Source organism: Vombatus ursinus, unplaced genomic scaffold (genome assembly GCF_900497805.2).
Source record: "Vombatus ursinus unplaced genomic scaffold, bare-nosed wombat genome assembly UNPS02014167.1, whole genome shotgun sequence".
Lineage (NCBI taxonomy): Eukaryota > Metazoa > Chordata > Mammalia > Diprotodontia > Vombatidae > Vombatus > Vombatus ursinus.
In genome coordinates, this window is record NW_020953945.1 from 1,279,627 (window position 1) to 1,306,046 (window position 26,420).

General features: G+C 50.2%; 1 protein-coding gene across 4 annotated transcripts in view; it reads left to right on the forward strand.

The window, feature by feature from the left end:
- GNB1L (G protein subunit beta 1 like) overlaps nt 1-21,694 on the forward strand; it is a 150,085-nt gene extending 128,391 nt beyond the window's left edge. For all 4 annotated transcript variants that reach the window (XM_027859435.1, XM_027859436.1, XM_027859433.1 and 1 more), the window contains 2 exons: nt 4,348-4,563; nt 20,500-21,694. In XM_027859435.1, the coding sequence (XP_027715236.1) occupies nt 4,348-4,563; nt 20,500-20,766 (483 nt within the window). In that variant the 3' untranslated portion in view covers nt 20,767-21,694. The remainder of the gene's footprint in view (nt 1-4,347; nt 4,564-20,499) is intronic.
- Nucleotides 21,695-26,420: the final 4,726 nt, after the last annotated feature.

A 26,420-nucleotide genomic window follows, 5' to 3' on the forward strand; every position in this document is an offset into this window, starting at 1 on the left:
AATCTTTGCTGCAGGAATGTCAGAGAACTGCATGGATCATTGATAACTCTCATCCATGAAGTCACAATAATTCTGGAGTCCTCGCTTTTTTTCTGACTGCCAGAGGAAACACCACCATGCGCCAGTCCAGTCTTTGTTCCATAGCTGTAAAGGAAAGCACAACCACCATTCCTACGAGGAGGAAGACGGTACACAGGATGCTGCCGTGACAGCTGTCCCCACAGCTCTTCTGCAGGACATCCACCTTTGTCCTCTCCATTGCTGTGGGCCTTATGATCTTCCACAGGCATCACTCATGGACGACTGAGGAATCCCATTAAACCAAGTCAAACCATTACCACCACCTTGACTGCCATCTTCCCTTAAACCCTGATAGAGACAGCCCAGGACCCTGAGTCCAAGAACCTTTGGAATAGCTGTGCTTCCAGCCCAGACCTCTGCCGTCATCCTGGGAAACAATCCCAGTGGAGAGGCTACCTGGACCTGCTCCTGAGGGGCTGCAGCCACATCTCCTCAAAACCCAGAAAAGAACGTTCTCATCCCCCAAGTCCTCGGCCTCGTCCAATGGGTCGATGTCAGAAACGGCTGCGATTTCGTCAGTGTAAACGTCTCTCAAGAAGAGGTCCAATTTCTGCTTTAGTGCTACTCCCTAAGAACCATGGGATCTTTCCCTCCGACCCACAGCCGGAGCCTCCCCCATTAGAATGTGAGCTCCTCGAGGGCAGGGCCTGGCTGATGGTTCTGTTGGATCAGACTTCGTTGATCAACAGGCACTTACCAAGTGTCTATTCTTTGTCCGGTGCTGTTCCAGGCACTGAGGGGCCAAGTCCAAGGTGAAACTCACTGCTTGCAAAGAGTTTATATTCTAAGCAAGATAACAAGCCCCAATATAAAGATACACACTTGGCTCACTGCTCCGTTTGGGAGTTGAAAGGGTCACGAAAGGCTGCATGAAGATGGTGCCTCTGCGGCATCTAGGGAAAGAGAGGGATTCTGGGAAGGACAGGTGAGGAGGCAGAGCACCCAGGCTTGGGGGACAGAGAGAGGGGGTGTGTGTGTGTGTGTGTGTGTGTGAGTGTGAGTGCGTGTGTGAGTACATGTATGAAAGTGCGCGCACATGTGAGAGTGGGCATGTGCATGTGTGAGTGTGTGTATGTGTGTGTAAGTGCCCGTGTGTGAAAGTGTGTGCATGTGTGAGTATATGTGGGTGTGTTACGTGCATATGTGTGTGCGTGTATGCACATGTGAGAGTGGGTGTGTACATGAGTGTGTGTGTGTGTGTGTGTGAATGTGTGTGTGCGCATGTGTGTGGTGTGTATGTATGTAATAGAGAAGGCCAGCTTGGCTGGATCGTAGGGTCAGGAGGGGAAGTCATGTCCACTGAAGGCATTCTGACACCTCCAGCTGTTGGCAAGAAATGCCATTCCCCAAGAGATGCTTAGCTACTGTTGTATTTGCTCAGACTGTGTATAAAAGTCACTTGTCCTTTTAAGAAGAGCCTACTGTGTGACACGCCTTGCAGTTGTCATTGCTGCCGCTTGGTTTCCTACAGGGGCTTTGTCATCCCATCCTGAGGAGCAAAGATTGGATGGTCTTCTTTATTGAATCTCCCCCCACAGTGCCCAGCACTGTGCTAAGCTCAGTGACGCTTTGGCCAACGGCGTCATGGGTCCAGCCACCCTTGTTCGTGGACCATAATGCGCTAGTTACCAAGCCCACGCTCTCTGGTGCTCTGGTTCCGATCTTGGTTCAGCCGTTTAACAATTCTGGACCTTGCGCGCATCACCCAATCTCTCTGAGCGCAAAACGAAGAAGACCATCCCCGTCCTAGCCACCTCACTGCGTTATGATTTCCACATGAGCCAGCAGATACAACTCTGTAATGATGTTCAAGTATGGTGTGGATTTCAGCAACTGTTCTTACTTCGGTTACTCATGGTATGAAGCCAGCCACCAAGCGTGTTCCCTGCCTTCAGGGCGCTTACAGTCTAAGCCTGCAAACACGGATGGGGCAACTCAGCAGGCATAGAGCACTCCTGACGTGGGTCCTCTGCTGAAGGCCTTGGGGCGCCTGGCTCCTCCCGAGTTGTGGCAGACGAACTCAAGCTTCGGGCAGGTCCTAGGGAAGGCCGGAAGCCTGTTGTGCCCACCCTTGGCCTGGGTAGATGCAGAAAGGCTTATGTCCCCAAGGCCTCCCCAGCTGCCTCACTGGGGTCTGGAGCTAACCCCGGGCTAGCACAACCGAGGCCCAGCCCCCAGGAAAGGTTGCCAGGTTGGGCCCCGGCCAGACAGGTGGCTGTCAGAGTGGCCGTGAGACTCACTGACATCTTCCCCTCCAGACTGGAGGGCCATGAGCTTTGTGTGTGGAGGGTCTGATGGTAGCCTGGGAGTGCTGGTTTAAGGCCCAGCAGAGACGTGCAGCAGTGCGGGGGCCGCCCCTGCCTTCAGGGTGCTCCCAGTCTTTCCCAGCCAGACAGCGATTGTAATCCCCGCTTCAGTGACCCTCCTATTTTCCAGAGCTTGTCTACTTCTCCCCATTGGGCTGGTGAGGACGCAGGCTCAGCCAGGTTTGAGGGGAGTGACTTGGGTATTCATTCATATTTGGTACGTTACAGATGATGAAGGATTAGCCCATGTTAGGGAGGCATTATGGATTCAATATGCTGTTTTAAATGGGGCAGGGCTGGGGGTGGGGACAGGTTTCTGCTTTCTTTTGATCATTCCCTTCTGCTGTTTGCTGTGCCCAAGCATCCAGCCCTAATATAAAGCAAAGCAGTCCTTTTTTAACTGGGTCAGCGGTGAGTAGAAAACAGTAGTCCAGGATCCAGCTTTGGAGGGTGCTGGCATGCCTTTGCCCCCTGCCCCGAAACCGTTGCCGACCTAGAACTGGGAACATCTCGCCAGATCATGCCTTTCTCCCGCTTCACTCCCCAAAAGTTAGGACCAGGCTGGGGTCAGTTGGGAATAGAGTCCAGAGCCATGCCATGAACGCTGGGCATTCAGAAGAAACCCCACGTGATGAAACATCCCTCCTTCTGTAAAACCCTGGACAGACTTTTCTTAAAATCAGGCCCAAGACGGGCAGCTCTGTCCTGGGAAAAGAGAGCTACATCCGCAGGCCTCTGCTGGGCCGGGGTCCATCAGCTGGCCACAGACCCCAGGCCTGGCTCCCCCGCGATTTCCTCATGCCCATAACAACAAGTGAGCGCCGTCCCAGAGCCGGCTCCCATGACCAGTTACCAAGGGCGGGTTCATCACTCTTTTTGCCAGGGGAATGATGAATATTTTCCTCTGGGTGACATGTAATCTAGTAACGTTCTTCTTGCGGAGTTATTTCAGAGGCTTAAATAAATGAGGTGTCTGCCCAGGGTGCCAAGCCCTCTGACCTGTGACCTCATTAATCAAAATCGCTCGAGATTGTCTGCAGCGGGATTCCAAACCGGTTCACTCGTGGGGAACGAAGCCGTTTCTCCGGGAGGGGGAGGGGGATTTCAGCAAGGAGTCTGACAAAGCCCAGAAATTTCATTTTTCACCAGGGTAAAGCTGGTGACTTTTCTCAGCCGGCGAGATTAAACAGGTAAGCAAGCAGAGCAGCGAGATAAATGGGCAGAAAAATACCCCAGTGGCTAGGAGGAGAGGAGGCGTGGAGCCCTGCGCCAGATGTGGAAGTTACAGGTCAGGGGGGTTTGTATCAGCAAGAAAATCAGAGAGTTGACAGCGACTCTCAGGAATGCTAAAGTGCCGGACAAAGGCGAGGTGTCTTAACATCGGGGGTGGGGAGTCGAGAAGGAGCCCCCGACTCAGCGTCCGAGGACCTCTCTGGTTGGCTCTGGCCTTGGAAATTACCGGCCGCACCGTCCCCTTGGGATCCTCGAGGGCAGGGATGGCTTGGTCCTTGGGTAGGCTGAGTCAGGCACATAGGAGGTGCTTCCTAAGGCTTGGTGATCGGCTGATCCATCCTCAGTTTCTTTATCTGTAAAAGGGGGTCATCCTTCTGCGACTGGACCTCCCAGGGTTGCGTGTGAAGAAAGCTGCACTGAAGTGGGAATCATCTAGCTGAGATCGCTCATTGGCAGACTGAGTGATAGCGCAGGGCGAGACTGCCTCCTAAGAGTCTGCTGTGCATGTCCTCTCTGGGTCCTCACCCTCTCCTGGCTGTGTCTCAGATCTGGCACAGTGCTGACTTCAGCTCCTGCCTTTTGGGATATTCTGTGTGGCCCGGTCCTGGAGTCAGCGGGGCTCTCCCCTGGGGCAGGCGTCCTGGCCCGATGGGTCACGCGGCAGCTGCCTCTTACGGGTGGTTCTCAGGAGGAGGGACAAGTGACTGACTGTCTCGTTTCCCCACAGCCTGCCTCCAGCTCGGGCCCGCTCCTCCTCGCTGGATACGAGGACGGCTCGGTCATCCTGTGGGACGTCTCTGAGAGGAGCGTGCTGAGCCGGCTTGCTTGCCACGAGGAGCCAGTCATGAGCCTTGACTTTGACTCAGGAAGGGCCAGGGGGGTGTCGGGCTCCTCGGAGAAGGTGCTGTGTGTCTGGAGCCTGGATGAGCAGCAGAATCTAAAGGTCAGGAGCCCTGGGCCCCGTGTCATTTATCCCGCTTTGCACTAACAGTCTGATAGGCTGAAAAAATATTTAGCCATGGAGAGGAGTTGTTGCAGACCCCTGGCTAATTAATCACAGGGTGCTGGTGATACCAAAGGGCTTGTCTGCAGTGTCTGGAGCAGGAGGGAGGCAGGGGTGGTATTTTTTCCCCCAAACCGTTCACATGGTTTGGATTTTTTCTCAGGCCACGTCCCATCTGTCTAAAAAAAGGGCACGTAAATGAGCAACCGTCCGGTGCTTTTCAAAACACTTCAGAGACACAATGAGGGAATTTGTTTGAGCAATAACAAACTGGCTTATTGGTGGAGGAAAACAAGCAGAATGTACTGAGTTCACAGGCCCGAGCGCGGGCCTGAGTCATCTGGAATGAATCCGGCAGGAATAGTCAGGTCATGGCCGATGGAGTGGGAAGGGCTGGTCGCTGGCCGCACGGGAGACAGTTGGCTGATGGAAATACTTGAGTAGCAGCGGGGTACCAGAGTGTTTCTGTCCTTGCTGGGAAGACCCTTCAGGGCCTTTCTGCCTTTGTTGTGGAAAGGCTTTCTAAAGCAACAGCATGAATAGGCTTTCCTAGCAGACGACCAGAATCTGTCTGGGAGGATTTTCCAGGACCATCAGTGAGTATTCCGAGGGTTCGTCCACGGCCGCTGTCGAGGCCTGGAGATGGAGCCGAAGGAGAACGAGCTGAATGCGTGCAGACCCCGGAATGGCTTCTTGGGCTCATTCCCCGGCATAAGAAGCCTCTTTGTAAGACACCTTTCTTCTAAAAATTGAAGGTCAGGGAGAGTCCAGTCGGTTGGGGTTCCAGCTGGCCAGTGGAGGCTTTAGTACAGGGATGATGGAGCCTTTTTCCAACCTGTGCTCATGTTAAGCCCATACTGGGGGGAGTTAGGAGAGTAAGAAGTGACCTCAAGATCGCAGGCTGGACTTGGCGTCTGAGGGCCTAGATTGGAATTCTAGCTCATTGCCTTGACCTCGAGCCAGTCACTCCTGATGTCTCAGACTCAGGCCCCTCCCCTCTAAAAGGAAGGGGTTGCGTTTGCCCGAGTCCCCTGCCAGCTCTTGAGTCCTGGGGGTGCTCTGAGGGTCTCCTAGCCCTGTGGCAGAAGGATTTCCATCCTGCCTTTGGAGTTGTGTCTGGAAGCTCCCTCAGATCCAACTCAAGTCGGAGAGAAGCCAGAATGGAACTCAGAGGCTGTCCCACAACTGGAAAAAGGACCCTCTTCACGTCCTTCAGGGAGAGTGGTCTTGTTCTGGAGGCCTCCGGTGAAAAGGGAGGTTCCCAACAGTACTTAGGGATTCCATAAGAAACGCACAAAGGGAAAATGGTTTGAGCAGAAAGGCTCCCTCTGCCCTTGCCTTGAACAGCCGTTACAGCATGCGTGTGACGTCATCCCCAGCGGCCCCTGGCAGAAGAGAAGTGAGGCCAAGCCCTTCTGTTTACATTCCTTCCTCATTGTCTCAGAAGCCCCCCTCTTCTGCACCCCTGTCCCCAGACTGGGGCTCCTGGGGCTCCTTCCTTCCACCGACAAGAGCCCTCCAGCCCCTGCCCCCAGCTGCTTCTTCCTTCAGGAAGGGCCACTGGGGGCTTGGGGGGCCCATAGAATGGAAGAGAGATTCCCAGACTGTTGGTCAGCTCCCTTCTCAGACAAAGGCTTCCCTGAGCCTTCCTCACAGGCGCTGAGGTGGAGGAGCCCTGGGTCCTTGGGGGCAGGAGGCAGCCTAGGGCGAGCGCTCATGGCTTCTGCCTTGCCCCATCCATCCTTCCATCCATCCCGAGGGCAGGGACAGGTGAGCCTCGGCCAAAGAGGCTCTGCAGGTGATGAGAAAGGAGGGGAGAGGAGGAGCCGTTGCCAAGGTTGGGGGAGCACGGGGGTGGCTCACGGGGTACAGCCCTCATGTGGCCAAGATCCCAGGGCCTGCCGCCACGACGTTTCCATTTCTGTGGCGTAGGCAAGGCCAACTCTCCCCGTTCTATGAGGGAAACAGGCTCGGGGAAGGGTTAAGCAGCTGGTCGTTGGAGGAGACAGTCTTCCACGGCTTGCCATGGCCCTTGGTTGGAGCCCTGGTGGGCAGAGAGGCCTTTCTCCACCAGGTAAAGCTTGAGCCAAAGTCAGACAAATGAAGAAAGATGGCGGAGGAGAGATGAGGGTGGGAAAGGAGAGAGGAAACAGAGGTTCAAAGGAGAGAAGAGGGGCTCAAGAGAGGCAAAGAAAGGGAACGAGCATTTATTAAGCACCTACTGTGTGCCAGGCACCGGGCCTCATAAGCAGTGTGCACATGTTATCTCACGTAATCCAGCTAGAACAGCGGGTGTGAGTAAAGAACATGGGAACCTACAATTCAGAGGGGGAGAAGCCCTGAGGCCTGAGGGGGCTGGGCTGTGGCTGAGGGATACTGGAGTCCAGTCCCTCTGACTGACCTCGTGCTCTTTGGATGATAGCTTTCGCCTCTGGCAATGAGGAGGCTCCGGGCTGGATGGCGCCTCTACTCTAATGGCGCAGGTGATGAGGTTAATAATAGCAACCATCATGATAGTGATGGGGGCACTGGCATTGCTGAAGCTGGGGCGGGGTGCAAAGCACCTTCTTCACAAATGGCCTGTGGCGAAAGTAGAGTAGAACTGTCCCCATCTTAGGGATGAGGAGATTGAGGCCAGAAGAGGTTAATGTCACACCGTCTTTAGCCAGCAGCACTGAGATTCGAACACAGGTCTCCTGACTCCGGGTCCCGGCTGTGTCTGTGATATGACCTCACTTCCCCCGTCTCTACTCCTGGCAGACTAGTCTCACCTCCTCTGCATGTGCCTTGCGTGTTCTTCCCTCCTGGCCTTTGCTTGCGCTGGTACCCCTACCTGGAAGCCCTCGCGAGGCTCTCTCCCAGGAGGTCAGTCCTCCCTGGCCTCTGACCCCCGCTCCCTGACCGATAGCGCCCCCGCCAGTTATCTGGCGTCCCCTCCTCAGCTCTGCAGCCGTCCAGGCTGGCAGTCTCTCCTCCCTCGATTTCTGTGATACTGATTTCTCATGCGGCATTGTGGCACAGGGAGTAGAGCTCTGGACTTGGAGTCAGATCCTTCATCCCACCTGTGCTGGCTGGGTGACCCTGGCCAAGTCAACTCACCTCTGTTCACCTCAGTTTCCTCCTCTGTAAAATGGGGATAACAATAACACCTACCTGCCCGGTCTATATAAATGTTGCGACGTGTTGTTATTATCATTATCTTTAGCAGATGCCCAATAAGCATTTAAAACTTACCTTCTCTGCCAAAGCCACCTCTCCTTCTAACGTTCCTGCTTCCATTGAGAATAACAAGCAGCCTCGGCGTCACCCTTGACCCCTGCGTCTCCCGCGCTGCCCCCCCATCTGTGTCCGTGTCTCACATCCTCCTCCCTCCCCCCCACTCACTCAACTAACCTAAAGCCTGCGTCAGCCCTGTTATTGTCTTCTCTTGCGGCTGCATCCCCCAGCGTCTCCTCTCTCTGGGCCGTTCTGGGCCCAGCTGCCAAAACCACGCGTCCTGGCTCCCTGTGCACTCAGGAAGGGCACATAAAGACCTTCCCCCAGGACTGGCTCCAGACTCGGCCCTGTCAGCCCTCACCCCTCTTCACGTGCTCCAATCCCACTTGGGGTTCCCTCGTTCCACCTCTCGCCTCCGGGGCTTTGCCCGGGACATCCCCCATGCCTGGAATGTACCTCCCACCTCAGGCTTGCGGAATCACAGAGTCACTATCACACACCCAGCCTCCCGGAGTGCCTCCATTCCCAGCTTCCCGTAAGGCCCAGCTCATGCCACCTCCTACAGGAAGCCCTGGCTGACGCCCCTAATGGTTCGTGTGTTTGCCCTTCTTCAGCCATTGTACCGACACAGAAGTGAATAGGAGAGGCAGCGGGGCACTGTGGAGATGGAGCTGGCCTCAGAGATGTGGGTTCAAGTCACGCCTTTGACATGTACCGCCTGGGTCAGCTTGGAGGCATCTCGACCTCTCAGGGCAGGACCCAGATAGCTCTGCAGAAGACGGTAGCAGCCGTCCTCCCCAGGAGCTTCCTACGTTGTTGAAATCCGGGGTCCGGCTTTGGGGTTTTTGATCCTCATAGCCCCGGAGGACTGGAAGCTTCCTCAGGGCAGGCGCGGCTTTCTATTTTGTCTTTACTGTCTGGTGCCCAACGTACATGATGAACGCTGAGTAAATGCTTCCTGCCAGTGCAGTCACACACCTTAAGCCAGGCCCATAGTAGGCAGTATGTACATGTTAGCTGTTATTAATATTGTTGTTATTAAGGGGCTTAGCACAGTGGAGTAGGCACTACATGCATGTTAACTATTATTATTGTTATTGTCATAGTGCCCAGCACATAGTAGGCCCTATGTAAATGTTAGCTATTATTATTGTTGTCATAGTGCCCAGCACATAGTAGGCCCTGTATAAATGTTAGCTATTATTGTTATTGTCATAATGCCTGACACATAGTAGGCCCTGTATAAATGTTAGCTATCATTGTTATTGTCATAGTGCCTGACACATAGTAGGCCCTGTATAAATGTTGGCTATCATTGTTATTGTCATAGTGCCTGACACATAGTAGGCCCTGTATAAATGTTAGCTGTCATTGTTATTGTCATAGTGCCTGACACATAGTAGGCCCTGTATAAATGTTAGCTATTATTGTTATTGTCATAGTGCCTAGCACATAGTAGGCCCTAAGCATCAATGTTGGCTATTATTAATATTATTGTTATTAAGGCCCTATATAAAAGTTAGTTGTTATTAAGGTGCTTAGCATAGTGCCTGGCACAGAGTAGGTGCTATGCTCATGTTAGCTATCATGATTATTATTATTAATATTATTATGGGGTAGTGGAAAGAGCCTTTGATTTGGAGTCCAAGGAGCTGAGTTTGAATCCCAGCCAGGCTCTACGCTGCTGACCCCAGTACCTGCCCCTTTCTCACCCTCGGCCTTCTCATCTCAAAGGATGAGATCCCTCTGAGATCCTTCCAGGCTAAGCCCTGTGATCGCAGAGTTGCTGGGGACTGAGGTTTAAGACTGCTGTCTTCAAAGAGAGGGTCCCATGCCCCCGCCCAGGGCCCCACCCCCACAGTGGTCTTCCTTGTCCCCTGAGAGCAGCATCAGGAAAGAGCCTCTGACCGCCCCGCCCTTCCTGCTTAGGCTCACTCTGGTTTCCTCTCTTGCACCAGCTTGAAGTGGGGACCAACAGCTGCTCGAACTTAAACCTGAAATTTATAGCGCCCATCCTAGTACAGAGCTGAAGTTGTAATGTATTAGTGAATCTAAAAGTTAAAACAGAAGGGCCAAGGCAGAATCTGCAGAGGGGAGGTTGTCAGAGAAATGCGTGTGGACGGGCCTTGCAAGGGGCCTCTCCCATCATCGGGGAACATTAAAGGGGGATGGCGGCTTTCAAGGCGGTGCAGGGGGCCCCCCATCAGCAGGGGCTGGGGCCGGCTCTGCTGCGCAGGGTTGGCCAGGAGGGGCCGAACAAGAGAAATGAGGAAAGTCGATGCTGTGCATCTCAACTCAACGTCAGGTTGGAAGCCCACCTCCGAGGGAGTGAACTCCTTCGTGTTTTAAGGTTTGAGGAAGGTCCAGGCCTTTGGGGAAGGAGCGTCTGTTGGAAAACTGTGCCTTGGAGTTGTTTCTTGATCAGAGCAGCCCACAGAGCCAGTCTCTCTACTGCTGTATCTTGGGCAAGCCAAGAAGATGGACCCCAGATTAAAAAGGAGACTAGAACAGGCTGTGTCTTCTGGGAGGAGCCGCTCAGTTTAGTGATACCGAAATGTTTGCAGCTGTTAAGCACCCATCTTTTTAAGTAGCGTTTTTCTTCAGATGATTTGCTGAAAAATATGGAACTAACCCCCCAGTCACCAACAAATCTACAAAGCGATCCTCTGGTAGCTTGATCAGTATGGCCCTGAACAAGTAAATTAACTTAGGTCATATTGTCATTGTTATTATGTTGACTTATCCTACCCAGGAGGAATTGACATTTTCCCAATTATTTCTGAAAACAGTGGCTTGTCATTCTGTTTACATAACTATTGTGTGTGTCTTAATAGGTCTTATTCGAGGATTTCTTTATTCTGTAATTATTTTAAATCTTATTTCTCATTCCCTGCCTTCCTGCTGGGTTTTATTGACATTGCATGGGAAGTACTGATGATTATTTGTGCAGATTCTTGTACGGCCTGCGAGTCAAGTTGGCCGAAGTTATTTGTTGTGTTTAATTTCTAGTTGACTTCCCAAGGTTCCATCAGAGCATTGCCTTCTTTCTTCTTTGCTGGTGCTGCTCCCTCAGCGACCTTTTCATGTCTTCTTGCTATAGCAGGCAGAATCTTTGCTGTAAGTTTCTGTAATAAAGGTCTCATTTCCAAGATATGTAAGGAACTGATTCCAATTTATAAGAATAAGAGCCATTTCCCAACCAATAAATAGGCTAAGAATATGAACAGGTAGTTTTCAAGAGAAGAAACCCAAACCCATACTATCTATAGCCGTGTGAAAATATTTTCCAAATCCCTAATTAAAGAAATGTAAATTAAAGCAGTTCTGAGGTTCCACCTCATACCCATCACATTGGCTGTGGTTGTTTTTGTTTGTCCTTTGTTCTCGATGAGGACCACGACATCAGGAAGGTGATGCCGTGACTTGCGAGTGATTTGGATTTAAGTGAGGCAGGGCTGTGCAGTCAGCAGCCTCACTTTCTCCTCTGGAGCCATCTGGGTGCAGTGGCCAGATACGAATCAGGATGATTAGAGATGGCCCCCATCATGTGACAAAGGTGACAAGTGTTGGGGTGGCTGTGGAAAAGCAGGCATGTTGATGGGGACTTGTTGGTGGAACTGCTAGTCGATACAAACACTCTGGAAAGCCAGTTGGAAGGGACCATATTTGCGTAGTGACTACACGGTGCGTGTCTTTTGGCCCAGCTATACCACTGCTGGGTCTGCCTCTACCCAAAAGAGCTCAAAGAGCAAAAAGCATAGAGGAACGCCTTATGTGGTGGCCAAAATGGAAACTAAGGGGATGCCCATCAGTTGGGGAATGACTAAACAGATTGGGGGTTAGGAATATAATAAATACTATTGTGCTGGAAGAGATGAGGAAATAAATTATTTTAGGGAGACGTGGAAAACGTTTATTGATTGATGCCGAATGAAGTAAGGAGCCCCAGAAAAACAATTTATACTATAGCATCAACATAATAAAAATGTAATTTTGAAGACATTTCTGAACTAATGAAGAAGGGAGTAGAGCTAGATAGAACCAGAACCAAGTCATACGGTAACAACATCACTTAAGATAAACAGTTTTAAAGGCCATAGGAACTGTGGCCAGCAGTGACTGTCCACTGTTGCAGAGGACTGACCATGAAACTTACCACCTGCACCCCAACAGCAAAGGCAATGGGTTCAGTCTTCAGAATGAGACGTATTTTTTTTCACATGGCCAATGAGGGAATTTGTTTTGCTGCACTGTGCATATTTATTACAAGGAATTTGCTTTTCTTTTTTTCCCTAATGGGTGGGAAAGAGAGAAAATAGATTTCTGTGAAGTGGATGTCATCAAAGACACACAACCGGAAAATGAGGTAAACCAGCCAGTTGCGCAACCAAACATGAAAAAAACAGAAAAACTTCAGGAAACGTGTATGAACTGATGCAGAGTCAAATAAGTAGAACCATACATAAGGACAGGACATATGGTGACCGCAGTGGTGTAAATGAAAAGGTCCCTCAAAGAAAAGTGAATTCTGAGCACCTGAAAAATCACGAATGACCCTAAGGTGCACAGAGTTACCCATTCTCTCTCAGCAGAGGGCTGACAGTCACTGTGGCATGTATTTTTAACTTAACTCTTGTTGTAAGGAAGTGTTCATTTTTGAGGGAAAGGAGATTATTTCTATAAATAACTGTGATGGAAAAACATAAGGAATTGAAACTTATTTTTTTTAAATAATGGAGGATAACAGATGGACAGCCTGACTGCAGCACCAGCATCCATAAAATAGCATCCATGAAATAGTGTAAAAAAACCAATCCAAGGAAGAAGGTCTCTAGCATGTTTCACAGCTCTGCTGTAGGAAGGATTTGGACACAAATCCCACAGAGTGAGGAGGTGTGAGGGGGCTGCTCTCTGCCCCGATGGAAGGAAGAGGAGACGTGGACGTTCTCCTGAGCTCGTGGAGCAAGAGCGAGCTTGCTCGCCACCCGGGACTGTGGACGGAGCTCTTCGGGGCCCCCAGAATACACACGAGGGGCAGCTTTGACCCGCCCTGGGGAGCCTCTCACGGTCTTTGTAAGAAGACACAAGAAAAATGGGTCTCCGCCTCTCCAAGGCGGAGAACTAGCACAAGGCCCAGCTGATTTTTTTTCTTTTTCTACGAGTGCGCTTGTAAATCCAAACCAGATGGGTCATTCTCATTACTGTACATTCCGAGTACCTGAGGTAATGCTTGGGTCTGAAAGCCACTTGGTGACCCCTTCCCCTCGGTTCCAGGTTGGCCTCCCTGGACAGGGGCTCTGAAGTGATAATAGCTCCCCTCTGCTTTCACCTCCGAGCCCCCCTCAGGTTCCCAAGTGGAGACACCGGCATGCTGAAAGCTGCTGCCTCTATTCGGATGTGGGCGAACTGAGGCATCATCACATCCCAAGCTGCTGCCATCGTCGGACGGCAAACCCCTCATCAGCAGCTTTTCAACAGCAGTTTGCTTTCGAAGGAAAAGAAAGCTGAGATGGGGGAACAGCTTGCAGTCAAGCCCAGGTGGTGACCAGACCCCGTTCCTTCCCCTTCCGTACTTGTGGCAATGCTCACGAGCCTTAAATAATGTTCAGATTTATATTCATCTGGATCCTTAGGTTCTCCAGTGATCGTGAGACCGTTCCCCCGTCCCGCCCCACCAACCTCGGGCGCTGGCCCCGGCTGACCAGAGGCAGGGCCCGTTTGACCTCTGTGGACTTCAGCACCTCTTGCTGCAAACCAGGAATAACATGCTGTACCTTCCTTCCTTATAACAGCAGCCAAGATGGTTAGTTTAAAAATAAATACACAAATAAGTAATTCAAGCTTCACAGAGATAGAAGGTGAGCTGCCAGCAAGCCCAGCACGCCGAGAGGCCAGAAGCCAGCAGCCTCCATTGTCCATGGGCTTGGAGGCCACGGAAACACCGAATTAAGGAGATAGGGATTTGCTTTCATAGAATCACAGAATCTAAAGGGACCTTTGAGTCCAAATCACTCCTGAGAAGAATGCCCCCTTCCTCCCACATCCTAGCAGACCCAGGGTCCCAGAGCAGGTCTTCCACCAGTCGGCCCTTCCAGTGTGCGTGGGCACTTCTTCTGGGTATGCCCAGGTCTCTTCTCCAGGGTAAGTAAACTTCGATGGCACAGCCTCAGGACCTTTTACCACCTCTAGAGGCTCTCTGGCTCCTCGGTGCCAGCCTGGAGCATCGTGCCCAGAACCGAAGCCAGCACAGTGACATCGTCTGACCTCCTGGCCCCTCGTAATACACACTGAGACCCAGGAGCTCTCTGGACAGCCTCAGCGCAACATCGCCTCTGGACTTGGCATGCACCAGAACCCAGGCTTGTCCTCTTCGTCGGCCGGCTGCCCAGGCGTGCTTCCCTTCTCTTGACTTAGAACTGGCCTTTTCTTGGCCCATCCCTACCGAACGCTAGCTTGATCGACGTGCCCCAGGCTTCTGCCTCATCAGGCGGCTTTTGGATCCTGGCATGGCTGTGCACTGTCTCAGGTCCCTCCCGGCGTGGTGTTGTCTGCACACCCTCTGGGAATGTCGGGCCTACCTTGGAGACAGGAGGGATCTGAGGAAACAACCTTTAGGCCACATGGCCCGGTGTCTAGAGAGTTCTGAAGCAGAACCAGGAAGACTCATCAGTCACAAGCGCTCGCCGGGTGCCAGTGACATTCTGAGCGTGGCCGACGGACAGAAGAGCACAGACGCTCCCTCTCTCACACACTGTCCCTGACTATTTCTGCCTACACGGTCTCTTGTCAGACCCTCATCACCCCTCTCCCAGATTGCTGCAACAGCCTCCTCTTTGGTCTCCCTGCCTCAGTTCTCCCCCTTCTCCAGTCCATCCTACACATTTATGCCAAAGTGATTTTCTGTAAGAGCAGTCCCAATCACATAACCCCACTCCCCCACTCAACTCCAGAGGCTTCTCGTTGACTCTGGATCCAATGTAAACGTAACTTTTAAAGTCCTTACAACCAGGCACCTTGACGCTCTCACAGTCTCTCGAAAGGACTTTGGAATTGATTGTGCGACATGGGAGACACCGGCACAGGACTGCCCAGCATGGCGTGCCCACATCAGAGAAGGCGCTGTGCTCTGTGAGCAAAGGAGAACTGAAGGAGCTCAGAAGAAAGGTGAAGCGCACAGATTTAGAGATTCCGCCCAGATGTTCACGTGGACTACTTGTGCCCAACCTGGGGTAGAACCTTCCAAGCTCATACAGGCCTAATCAGCCACAGTTGGACGCACTGTGACTTTGACTCCAGCACAGTGACGTCATTTTGGTCCCCTTCCAGAACAAAGGACAACCACCAACCTTTCCAGCCTTGTTGGACGTGACTTTCCTTCCCACACTCTGGGCACCAGTCAAAGTGGCCACCTCTCTGCTTCTCGAACACAGCACTCCACCCTCACCAACCGGCGGGCCTTTGCCCCGTGCCCTGGAAAGCCCTCCCTCCTCTCCTCTTCCCCTCCAAAAGTCCCTCTCTTTAAGAAATGGTTCAAGCACCATCTCCCCAAAGCCTTTCTTGATCCCCCCAGCTCTTGCACCCTTCCTCCCAAACTACCTTAGGTTTGATTCCTTTGTATATATGTACAATGATGCACTTTATTTACGCCATCTTTGCTTATATGTGGATTTGTTGACGTTCCCCATTAGAGTGTGAACTCCTTATGAACAAAAATTGATTCATTCTTTAAACTTATCCCCTGTGCCTAGCACATTGCTTGTATGTAGCCACTGTGTAGTAAGTGTTCATTGGATTGATTATTGATTGGGAAGTGGGAGGGGCCCTTAGAGCAGAGTATGAAGACTGAGAAAGAACTTAAGAACAGGGGATGTCAGAGCTTGGAGGGGCCTTAGAACAGAGGATGTCAGAGTTGGGAAGGGCCTTTAGAACAGGGGATGTCAGAGCTGGAAAGGGCCTTTAGAACAGAGGATGTCAGAACTGGGAGGGGCCTTAGCACATAGAAGGTTAGGACTGTCATTTGTTTTTACGTGATTGTGCATATTTGTAACAGATTTTGTTTTTTTCTCAATGGGTGAGAGAAGGGGAGATAAGAGCAAAAGGATTCAGAATTGAAAATACAATGGAATTTTTAGAGGAGGTCGCTGCAGCAGTGCAGTATGAGATGACAGGGGCCACCCTGTGGGATAGTGTGTGAGTGGAGGGACAGGGATGTGTGTGAGAGATGGGGGGAAGGGAGAGATGACAAGATTTGGCCATTGCCTGAACGTGGGGAGAGTAGGGAGCAGCAATGGATGCCTCACGCTTCCCCCATTTGGGATTCTTTTCATCTGCTCTACATATATCTTGTAGGTAGCTGGATTTTTACATACCATCTCCTCTGTTAAGATGCCTGGTTCTTGAGAGCAGAGACGGGGTGGGAATGGGTTATTTTGTTTTTGCCTTTCTCTATATCCCCAGTGACTGGCGCAGAAAAAAACACAGTAAATGCTTAGGCTGGGAGGATGGTGGTGCCCCTGACGGTAACAGGGACATTGGGAAGAGAAGGGATCTTAGATTCTATTTGAAGATTTCTTCTCTTTAAGATGAGGAAACTGAGGCCCAGAGGTGAAGTGATCCTTAGGGTTCCAGCGACTGTAAGAAGACAGAGAACCCTTTGATGACATCACAAAGCTATGTGTATTTCACCCAATCCATGGTGTGGCTTAAAATGACTTATTTGTTGTGCGTTGTGAATGGCACCCCTGTGGACCTTCTGTTTCAATACCTCCACTACAGCGTGGTGGCCACCCTCGATTACCATTGGTTCTGTAAATGCATTACCGGCTTCTGGTCGGTGCTACCAAGGCTTTGAAAAGTGTGGGCCCTAAATAAACCGTGGAGTTGTAATCTGAGTGACCAGGCTCTCAGTGATGAGGAGAGGGAGCAGATAAGGGAGGGGAGGCTCGTCACTGGAAGGTCAGCTGCAACAGCTCGAGAAGCCATCATCCACCTAGGCACGGAGGGGTCGGCATCTCCCCCAGTAGAGGGAGCGCCATACTGGATCCACCCAGGGTTGAAGTTTTTGGAGTCTCCTGGTCTGTCTGGAGGCTCCCTCATCCCACCTCCCTTTGATAACGTCTGGAGGGCAAGACCAAACTATACAAAGTATAGAAAACTCTTCACTCAGGGCCCCCATCACTTAAGGTGTGTAGTGAGAGCTCGACGATGACAGCAGTGACACGCCGTTCCCTCGCAAGCTCAGTCAGTGGAGACAGCCGGCGCAGCCAGCAGGATTGACCAGAGCCCAAGCGCCACCAGGTTCTTCCGTGACTCACCCCAGAGACACTAAGAGTCTTTGGAGTGTTGTTAGTTATACTTTTTTCTGAACATTGACTGGTTTTCATCCGACCCCTTCCCAGTCTGTGGGGCCACGAGCTGCCATGAGCGTCAACACTTTGTATAATAACACAGTGGCTTCATCTTGGCCTCCCTCTTCATCCAGGGCTCCATATTTTCAAAGCACTTTGCAGGTGTTAATTTGTTAATTCTCCTGAGATCCCTGTGAAGTAGGTGGGCATTGTCAGCCCCATTTTTGCAGATTAAGAAACTGAGTGGAGCCACTTAGTGCCAGACTTGTAGCTTGTCAGTGACAAAGCGGGGATTAGCTCCACCAGTCCCTCGTTCCCAGCCTCCGCCACTGGCAGGGAGGCCACGCTGCTCCTGCTGGGCAGACAGGGCGGGTTTCCTTAAGCTCTGCCTAATCATAACAGGCCGAGAGAGTGGATCTGGGTCTGAAGTCAGTGTGTTTGTCCCAGCGGAACTGGGGGAACAGGGGAAACAGGCGTTCATGTAGCGCCTTCTGTGCTGAGCCCTCTACCAACATCCCACCTGGTCCTCACAGCAACCCTGAGCAGTAGGTGCCCTTAGGGCCGGCCATGTTCTCTTATGAAGAAGGTGATGCCTTCAGGCTGGGCCCTCACCCAGGGAGGCCCACGCCCAGCCGCCACCATCAGAAGCCCCTTCCAGCGCGTCTCTCTGGATGTGATTTTCAGGATGCAGTAACAGTGAAGACCCAGGACTTGGACCAATCCTTTTTTTCAGGCCCCTGTCTTCAGCTGTTCATCAAGTATGGAAGTGGGGGAGAGAAATGCCTAACCCTGGTCTGTCTTTGTTCTTTGAAAGGCTTATAAGCCACTCTGTTTTATGGGCGTCATGTGTGTGTGACAATTGTGTACAACCCCCCACACTTTTACATGTCTGTTTTGTGTTTAATTTATTGATTTGTTTTTAATCACCTTCATTTCTATATCCTTCCCTCACCACAGAGTCATCCCTTGTCACGAAAAAATTAAAAAGAAAGGGAAAGGGGCAGCTAGGTGGCACTGCGGATAGTGCACCGGCCCTGGGGTCAGGAGGACCTGAGTTCAAATCCGGCCTCAGACACATAATATTTCCTAGCTGTGTGACTCTGGCCAAGTCACTTAACCCCAGTCTCCTCGCCAAAAAAAAAAAAAGAGAGAGAGAGAGAGAGAAGCAGTTCAGGAAAATTAAGCAAGGCATCAGCCAGATTTGACGGCATATGCAGCATTCTGCACCTGTAGTCCCCCACCTCTGTAAAGAAGGAAAGGAGGTACATTATCCCTTTCCTTCTTCGGGGACAAGCTTGATTATTACGATGGCAATTCCGTAATTACACGGCCCTCAGTTTTGGAGGGTTTGTTATTCCCATTCATATTTTTGTCGTCGTGTGTGAGCTCTCCTTGCTTCTGCTCAGTTTCTGTGCCACCCCACGTTTCTCTGTATTCTTCCTAGTCATCACTTCTTATGACGACGTTGCTGCTGCTGCTGCTGCTGCTATGGTTCATCCTCTGTTCTCAAAGAAGACCAAGGACATCACGAGGTGATGTCTTGGCCTGTGCATGAATTAGATTTAAGTGAGGCAGAGTAGTATTTTGTTGGAAAGAGCGCTGGCTAAGAACTCAGGCATCAGCTGTAGGGCCTGTGTTCCAGTCCCACCTCTGACTAACCACAAGTGGCGTGACCTCGGGCACGTCTTTGACTTCCCCGGGCGTCACTTTCCTCATCAGTAAGATGAAGGTGTGGGAGCAGGGGGCCTCTGAGGACCCTCCGCACCCACTTTGATTCTGGTTGTCTGCTCCTCATTCCGCTCTTAAGGCGCGTCCTGGGGAAGTGACGTGTTGTTATCAAGGTCAGCTCCCCTGTGGGACTGTGTCCCAGAACGTGAGGGCTGGGAGGCACCTCAGAGGCCGTCCCGGGGTTTGCCAAGCAGCCCTCTGCGTAATCCTCGGTAAGGATCGTCTGTAACCCCCAGAGTCCACCACGACATCGCAGGCTTTCCCTCATCGGGGCGTCAGAGCACGTGTCCTGAGCGCGAGAAAGTGCAGAACTTAAGCGGTCCGTGAAGTCTGTGGCGGAGAGGGGTCATCGTTGACTGCTGGGTCAGGGAGGCGTGATGGAAGAGACGGCACCTGTGGTGGTCTTTAAAGTTTGGGGAAATTCAGGGGCAAAAAAGGAGGGAGGGAGAACGTTCCCGTTCTAGGTAAAGTCCAAGCGAAGGCTTAGGGCAGGCAGGCTCGTGGTGCCTCCAAGGACAAAAAGCAAACGGATTTGTGCGGGGCAGCACGGGGGGAGTATGATGAGGTACGGCGGGAAAGATGAGGCGGGCCCCAGGCTGCAGAGGCCGTTCAGGGAGCTAGACTGCTCTCTGTTCCGTGGACAAGTCCCTCCAGCCCTGGCCCTGGCCATTCTCCCTGGCCGTTCCCCATGCCCGAAATGCTCTTCTCCCTCTTCTCCGTCTCTTGGCTTCCTTCAGGTCCCAGCTAAAATCCCACCGTTCTAGTGCCCTCCCTCTTAGTTATTTCCTATGTGTCGTGCACAATTCCTGGCACACAGCAGGCACTTAATAAAATGTTGATTGACTGATTGATTGATTGATTACTCAGCAAGCGTGGAAGATTTTTTTGAGCAGGTGAATGAAAAGAACAGTTTGTTATTGTTCTGTCGTGTCCAACTCTTCATGACCCCGTGGACCACAGCCCACCAGTACTGTCCGTGGAGATTTCTTGGCAAAGACACTGGAGGGGTTTGCCATTTTCTTCTCCAGTGTATTAAGGCAATCACAGGTTAAGTGACTTGCCCAAGGTCACCCAGCTAGGAAGTGTCTGAAGCCAGATTTGAACTCAGGTCTTCCTGACTTCAGGCCTTGTGCTTTGTGCACTGCACCACCGAGCTGCCTCTATGTGTACAAAATATTGTTCTGACAACATGTGAAGGGGATTGCGTTGGACGGGAAGAGTAGACAGAGGTGGGGAGACTCGTTGGGAGACTTGGAACAGTCCCAGTGAGTGTTAATGGCGGCTTCTGTTAAGGGGTGCCGATGGGAACAGAACAGAAGGGGAAGGATTCGAGGGATGGATAAGGCCTCGTACAGTAACCTCCAGGGTGAGGCGTGTGAACCAGCATTAATGGTGAAATGGGGTGGCCACGAGGAGGGTGAGTTTTAAGGGGAAGGTTAAAGGTCATACTGCAGACTCCTCCTCCTCCTCCCCTCCTCCCATGTACTCTGGAGAGTGGCCGACCTGTTCAATGGGTTTTTCCCACTGGCAAGACTGTTTTAAGCAAATCCTAATGTATTCCTTCCTCTTTGCATTAATTTCGTAGGTTTGCAGAACTCAGGAGCTCACCAATCCTGGGATAGCGGACGTCGCCATCCGGCCAGATGGGAAGATCCTGGCGACGGCGGGCTGGGATCATCGCATTAGGCTCTTTGGCTGGAAGCAGCTGAAGCCTCTGGCAGTTTTGGACTACCACAGCGCAGCTGTTCACTGTGTGGCCTTCTCTGATCCTGGGCGGCCGGGCGAGCAGCTGCTGGCTGGTGGCTCTAAGGACCAGCGCATCAGTGTCTGGTCAGTGTATAACCAGACCTGAGAGGAGCCCCTCGTGGGACCTTCCTTAGTCAGCGGCTGAACAGGGGCCCCCAGGAGCAGCGATGGACGGGGGCTGGACTGGGCTTGGCAGTGGTTTGTATGAATTCAGCCTGGACACACTTACCTTTTCTCTTTATAAAATACTTTAGGTCCGGGGGAGGTCCCATAAGACACTCAGCCTGGCGGAGAAAGATCTCTTTCCAACTCTGTCTCATTTCCAAGATACATAAGAAACTGATTGAAATTTCTAAGAATAAGAGTCATTCCCCAATAGATAAAATGGTCAAAGGACGTGAATAGGCAGTTTCCTAAGTAAGAAACTAAGCTATCAATAGCCATATGAAAGACATGCTCCAGGTTATGAATAATTAGAGAATTGTCAATTAAAACAACAGCAAGGTTCCATTTCACACCCATCCGATTGGCAAAGTTGACAAAGAAAGTAAAATAATAAATGCTGTTAAGGAGATGCATTAATATCCCACTATTGGAGTTGTGAATTGGTTCTCCCATTCTGGAAAGCAATTTGAAACTACATCCAGAAGGTTACTAAATGATGAATTTCATCGACCGGCGATAACCACTACTAAGCCTATACTCTAGAGGGATCAGAAATGGATCCAAATGTACAGGAATATTTGTAGCAGCTCTCTTTCTGGCAGCAAAGAATTGGAAACTGAGGTACAGGTGCTCATCAGCTGGGGAATGGCTGAACAAGTTGTGATATGTGAATGTGTTGGAATGCTGTTGTTCTATAAGAAAAGAGAAAGGGCCTCCCCCGTAGATAAAGAGTCCCGGGCAGTACCCATTTAGCAAGTTTGTTTTTTTTTAGGGATGTGATCTTGTCTAAGATTCCATGAAAGATACAAGAGGTTCTGTTAGGGACAAAACTCTCCCGCCATGTTGAGGCAATAAATTAACTCAGTGAATACTTGTTGTGGTCCTGCTTAGCAACATGAGTTTAGATTCAACCCCAGAGAAACTCATGGTCCAAGCTGGGGGATGCGTTATAAACACAGATAGTTATAATACACAGTGGCACTGGGTAAGTGCTTATGGAAATGAAGGAAGGAAGGAAACAAACATTTATTAAGCACCCACTATGGGCCAGACACTCTGCTGTGATCTTTACAAATATCTCATTTGATCATCACAACATCCCAAGAAGGGTAGGTGCGATTTTCCTTGTTACAGTTGAGGAAACTGAGGCAGACAGTTAAGTGATTTGTCCAGATTCACCCAGCTCTTGAGTATCTGAGGCCAGATTTGAACTCGGGTCTTCTGGCTCCAGACCCAGTACTTTGTGCATGTGGCATACTTAGCGGCCTTGAAAAGAGGTGAATGAAATGCTGCGTGATGTCCATGCTGAAAACATCCTCGTCCGTTCTGCAAGAAAAAACAAAACAAAACAAAATAAAACATAATGGCCACAGAGGAGAATAAACCACATTCCAATCACAGAATCTCAAAAGTGGGCTGGCCTGAGGAAAGACCGAGGCCCAAGTAGGCCTGAGCAGGAATTTCAACCTTCCCAACGGTTCACACCTTCACTTTGAATCCCTGCTATCATGGCAGGCTCACTAGCTGCCATGGCAGCCCACTGCAGAGCCCCTCCTTTTAACTCCCCTTGTTCATTTCATAAGACTAAGGATCATTTCCTCAGTATCATGGGGTCTAGAATTAGATTGTAAGCTCCTTGAGGGCAGGCCTTGTCTTTTACCTCTTTTTGTATCCCTAGTTTAACATAATGCCTGGCACAGAGTAGGCACTTAGTAAATGTTGGTTGATGGAAGGAAAGGACCTTCATTTAGCAGAGAAGGAAACCAAGGCCCAGAAAGCAAGAGGGATTCGCCCAAGGTTGTAAGTAGTGGAGCTGAAGCGCCATTTCGGGAGTCTCTCTGCCAGCACTGCCCAGGCAGCAGGAAATCAGCTCTACAGCCAGCTTTGGGGTGAGCAGCGGCATCTGAGGAAGGAGGCCCGGAAATGACTGGATGGGCCCAGCCCCATGGAATAGATGCCCACTTCTGGGTCGCCGGAGCTCTGGGGCCTCGAGATGAGCAGCCTCGGAAGCCCCCCGAGAACAAAGCCCAGCAGAGCTTTTGGGAGGCGAGCTCTGCTCTGCCCCAGAGACTCCTTTGTGAACGGGTGATGAGAAGTCAAGTGTTTCCCACCTGTACCTTTGCCAAGCAGCCACAAAAGCACTGTTTGCACACAGAAGAAAAAAGATTCCTTCAGGGGATTCTTCAGGAATACTTGATACTCAACTAGGTAGAACTTCTGAAAAATCCTCAGGTTGAAAACATTAAGTTGGCACAGGCCAAAACCTTCCCACTGAGTCTCAGGGCCGTAATGGTGAGCCAGCACTGTCTGACACCCAGGTGAATCTTCTCCTTGAGTCCGTGTTCTTTACAGGAGGGAACAGATGTGTTCCCTCTCCCACCCTGGGACAAGGGCTCTGCTGTCATACTTGTTCCTTGGTGTCCTTATTCCTGCTATGCGCTGCTGTGTACAAAGCGATACCTGTGGCTTGTCCAGGAGGGGAGAGCAGCTAAATCCTGAAGCCACCATTCCTGCCCTTTGTACCGTGGCCCCCTCCTCCCTTTCCCAGTCTTCTTACACCCGAGCCCCCCATATGTCCTCTTTGATCCAATGCCCCTGGCCTCCTGGCTGTTCTTCAAACAAGACCCCCGGCCTCCTATCTAAGGCTGCATTCTCTGTGACTGTCCCCCATGCCTGGAAGGCTCTGCTTCCTCTGCTCTGTCTCCTGACCTCCCTGGCTTCCTTTAAGTCCCAACTAACGCCTCACCTTCTATAGGAAGCTTTTCCCTACCCATCTTGTAAGCTCCTTGAGGATAAGGACTCTTCCTGTATCCTCAGTGTTCCTCACAGTACCTAGCATATTGTAGCTGCTTAATAAATGTTTAGTGATTGCACTCTTTCCCTCCCCCCCCATTTAATTAACTAAGTGTTAGCTCAACACCTACTTTGTGCCTGGAACTATGGAAAGGCGGGGGGGGGGGGGGGGGGGGGAGAACAGGGCACCAGACTAGAGTGGGGGGCTCAGCCCCTGTCCTCAATTGGGAAATGAATGAATGGCTAAGAAGAAACTGGAGAAAGCTCCCACAGGCTCCTGGCCATCAAAGCTGAAAAGGATGCCTTTGCACTCTGTCAAACTCCAGTTGGCCATGTGACCCTGGGCAAATCACTAAACCATTCAGTTCTCCAAGCAATCTGAAAATAAAACAGTGGTTTCAGATCTACTTTGATAGATGGGATTCCCTGCAGCAGTGAAATCCTAGGTCCAGATCCAAAGTTAAGAAGAACATTTACCTGGAATCTTGTGAATCTTATCAAAAGGGCTTTAAACGAAAAGGGGGAGGGAAGATGATGCTTCTCCTTCCGTTTGGAGGAACAAAAGGTCAAGAATCTCAAGATGATAATGGAAAAAAAAAGAATCTACCACATTTTAACCTGTAGTACAAAGCAGTAATCATTAAAGTGATTTATTACTGATTTTAAAAAAAGAGAATGATCAAAGGTACACAGCATACAGAAGCAAACAAATAGCAAAGTGTTTGACCCAAAGACTGCAGTTCCTGGGGGAAGGACTCACTATTTGACAAAAACTGCTGAGAAAGCTGGACGGTAGTCTGGCAGAAATTAGGTTTACATCAACACTTCACACCATGCACCAAGATAAACTCCAAATGGATACACAACCTAAATATGAAAAGTCACATCATAAACAAATTAGAGAAGCAAGGAAGAAATTATCTTTCACATTTTTTGACAGGAGAAGAGTTCACAACTGAACAAGTGATGGAAAGGATCATGGAAGATAAAATGGACAATTTTGATTATATAAAATTTTAAAGGTTTTGCAAGAACAAATCTAATGGAAAAATTAGAAGGAAAGCAAGTAACTGTTGGGGGAAGAGGGGAAATCTTTGCACAAGGTCTTCTGCCAAAGGTCTCACCCCAATTATATAGGGGAACCTATTCAAAGTAATAAGACTAAGAACCATTCCCCAGGAGAGAAATAGTCAAATGCAGTTTTTGAAAGAAGAAATCCAAGCTATCAATAATCATGGGGAAAAAAAACTTATTTAAATTAATAATAGAGAAATGCAAATTAAATCAACTCTGGGGTTCCACCTCACACCTATCACACTGGCAAAGATGACAAAAGAAAGAAATGACAAATGCTGGTGATGTAGGAAAACTGGTACACTAATGCACTATTAGTAGAGCTGTGAACTGGTCCAGCCATTCAGCAAAGTAAGCACCATAAGGTCCATGCTCCAAAGAGACCTTTCTTTGAGAGAAAAGATCTTTATGTACAATGACAGTCCTATATGCAGTGATAACAGCATTGTAGAGAAAAATAAGAAACAAACAATATTGTCATTGTAATGTTTGAGCAAAACCCCTGATAGTAAGAAGAAAGCTGAATTGGGGAGCAAGTGTCCCGGCTGGTACAGAGAATGAAGGAATGGTGAATCAACCCAAAAATCCATTGGATAAAATCTCTGATAAAAGTCAAGTCACCAATGATTGTCGTAATGATAACTGCATCCTTCAAAAGGTGGGGGAGCTAATGATGGGAAGTTTTATTCTCGATCTAATTCTGTTTAACAAGGAGGAACTATTTGCTGCAAAGAAAATGATGGGAGCCCTGGGGGAAAGTGACTACCAAACTGAAGGTCTGCAGTTGTGTTGACCGTGTTGTATGCCTGTGGACAGTCTGCCAACACCATGCCAGGAAACTGAATCGCTTCCATTTGAATTGTCTTAGGAAGATTTTGAAGGTCACCTGGCAGGATCAGATACCAGACATTGAGGTCCTTTCTCAAACTGAACTGCCAAGCATTCAAACTCCACTGTAGAGAGCACAACTCTGATGGGCTGGCCACCTGGTTCAAATGCCAAACTTACATTTGCCTAAAAGTCTATTTTATGGAGAATGCATGGAAGGCAGGCATTCATGCGGTAGTCAGAAGAAGTGATACAGGGACACTCTCAACTTCTCTCTGAAGAACTTTGCAGTCAGTTGTGAGACATGGGAGGCACTGGCATGGGACTGCCCAGCATGGTGTGCCCTCATCAAAGAAGGGGCTGTGCTCTATGAGCAAAGCAGAATTGCAGTAGCTCAAAAGAAACATGAGATGCACAAATCAGAGACATCTCCATCCTAAATGTTCATACAGACTATTTGTGCCTGACCCGTGGTAGTGCCTTCCAAGCTCATGTTGGTCTGATCAGCCACAGTTGGACACACTGTAACTTGACCACAACATGTCGGTCTTCTTTGAATACAAAGGACAACAACCAAGCTTAGCACAGTGCCTGGCATATAGTCAGTGCTTAATAAACATTTATTGATTGATTGATATGGGCAGTGAAAGAATAAGGGCTAGACTTGGAATCATTTGTGTAATGATGGTAATTGAAAACATTTGAGTTGATGAGATCACCAAGTGAAACAGTATGGAAGGAGAAGGAAAGAGGGTCCAGGACAGAGCCCTTGTTGAACTCCCACCATTAGCAGGTGTAACATGGATGAAGATCCAGCAAAGGAGACCGAGGAGGAGGGATAAGAGAGATAGGAAGAAAACCAAGAGAGCAGTGTCACAAAAACTTAAAGTATCAAGGAAG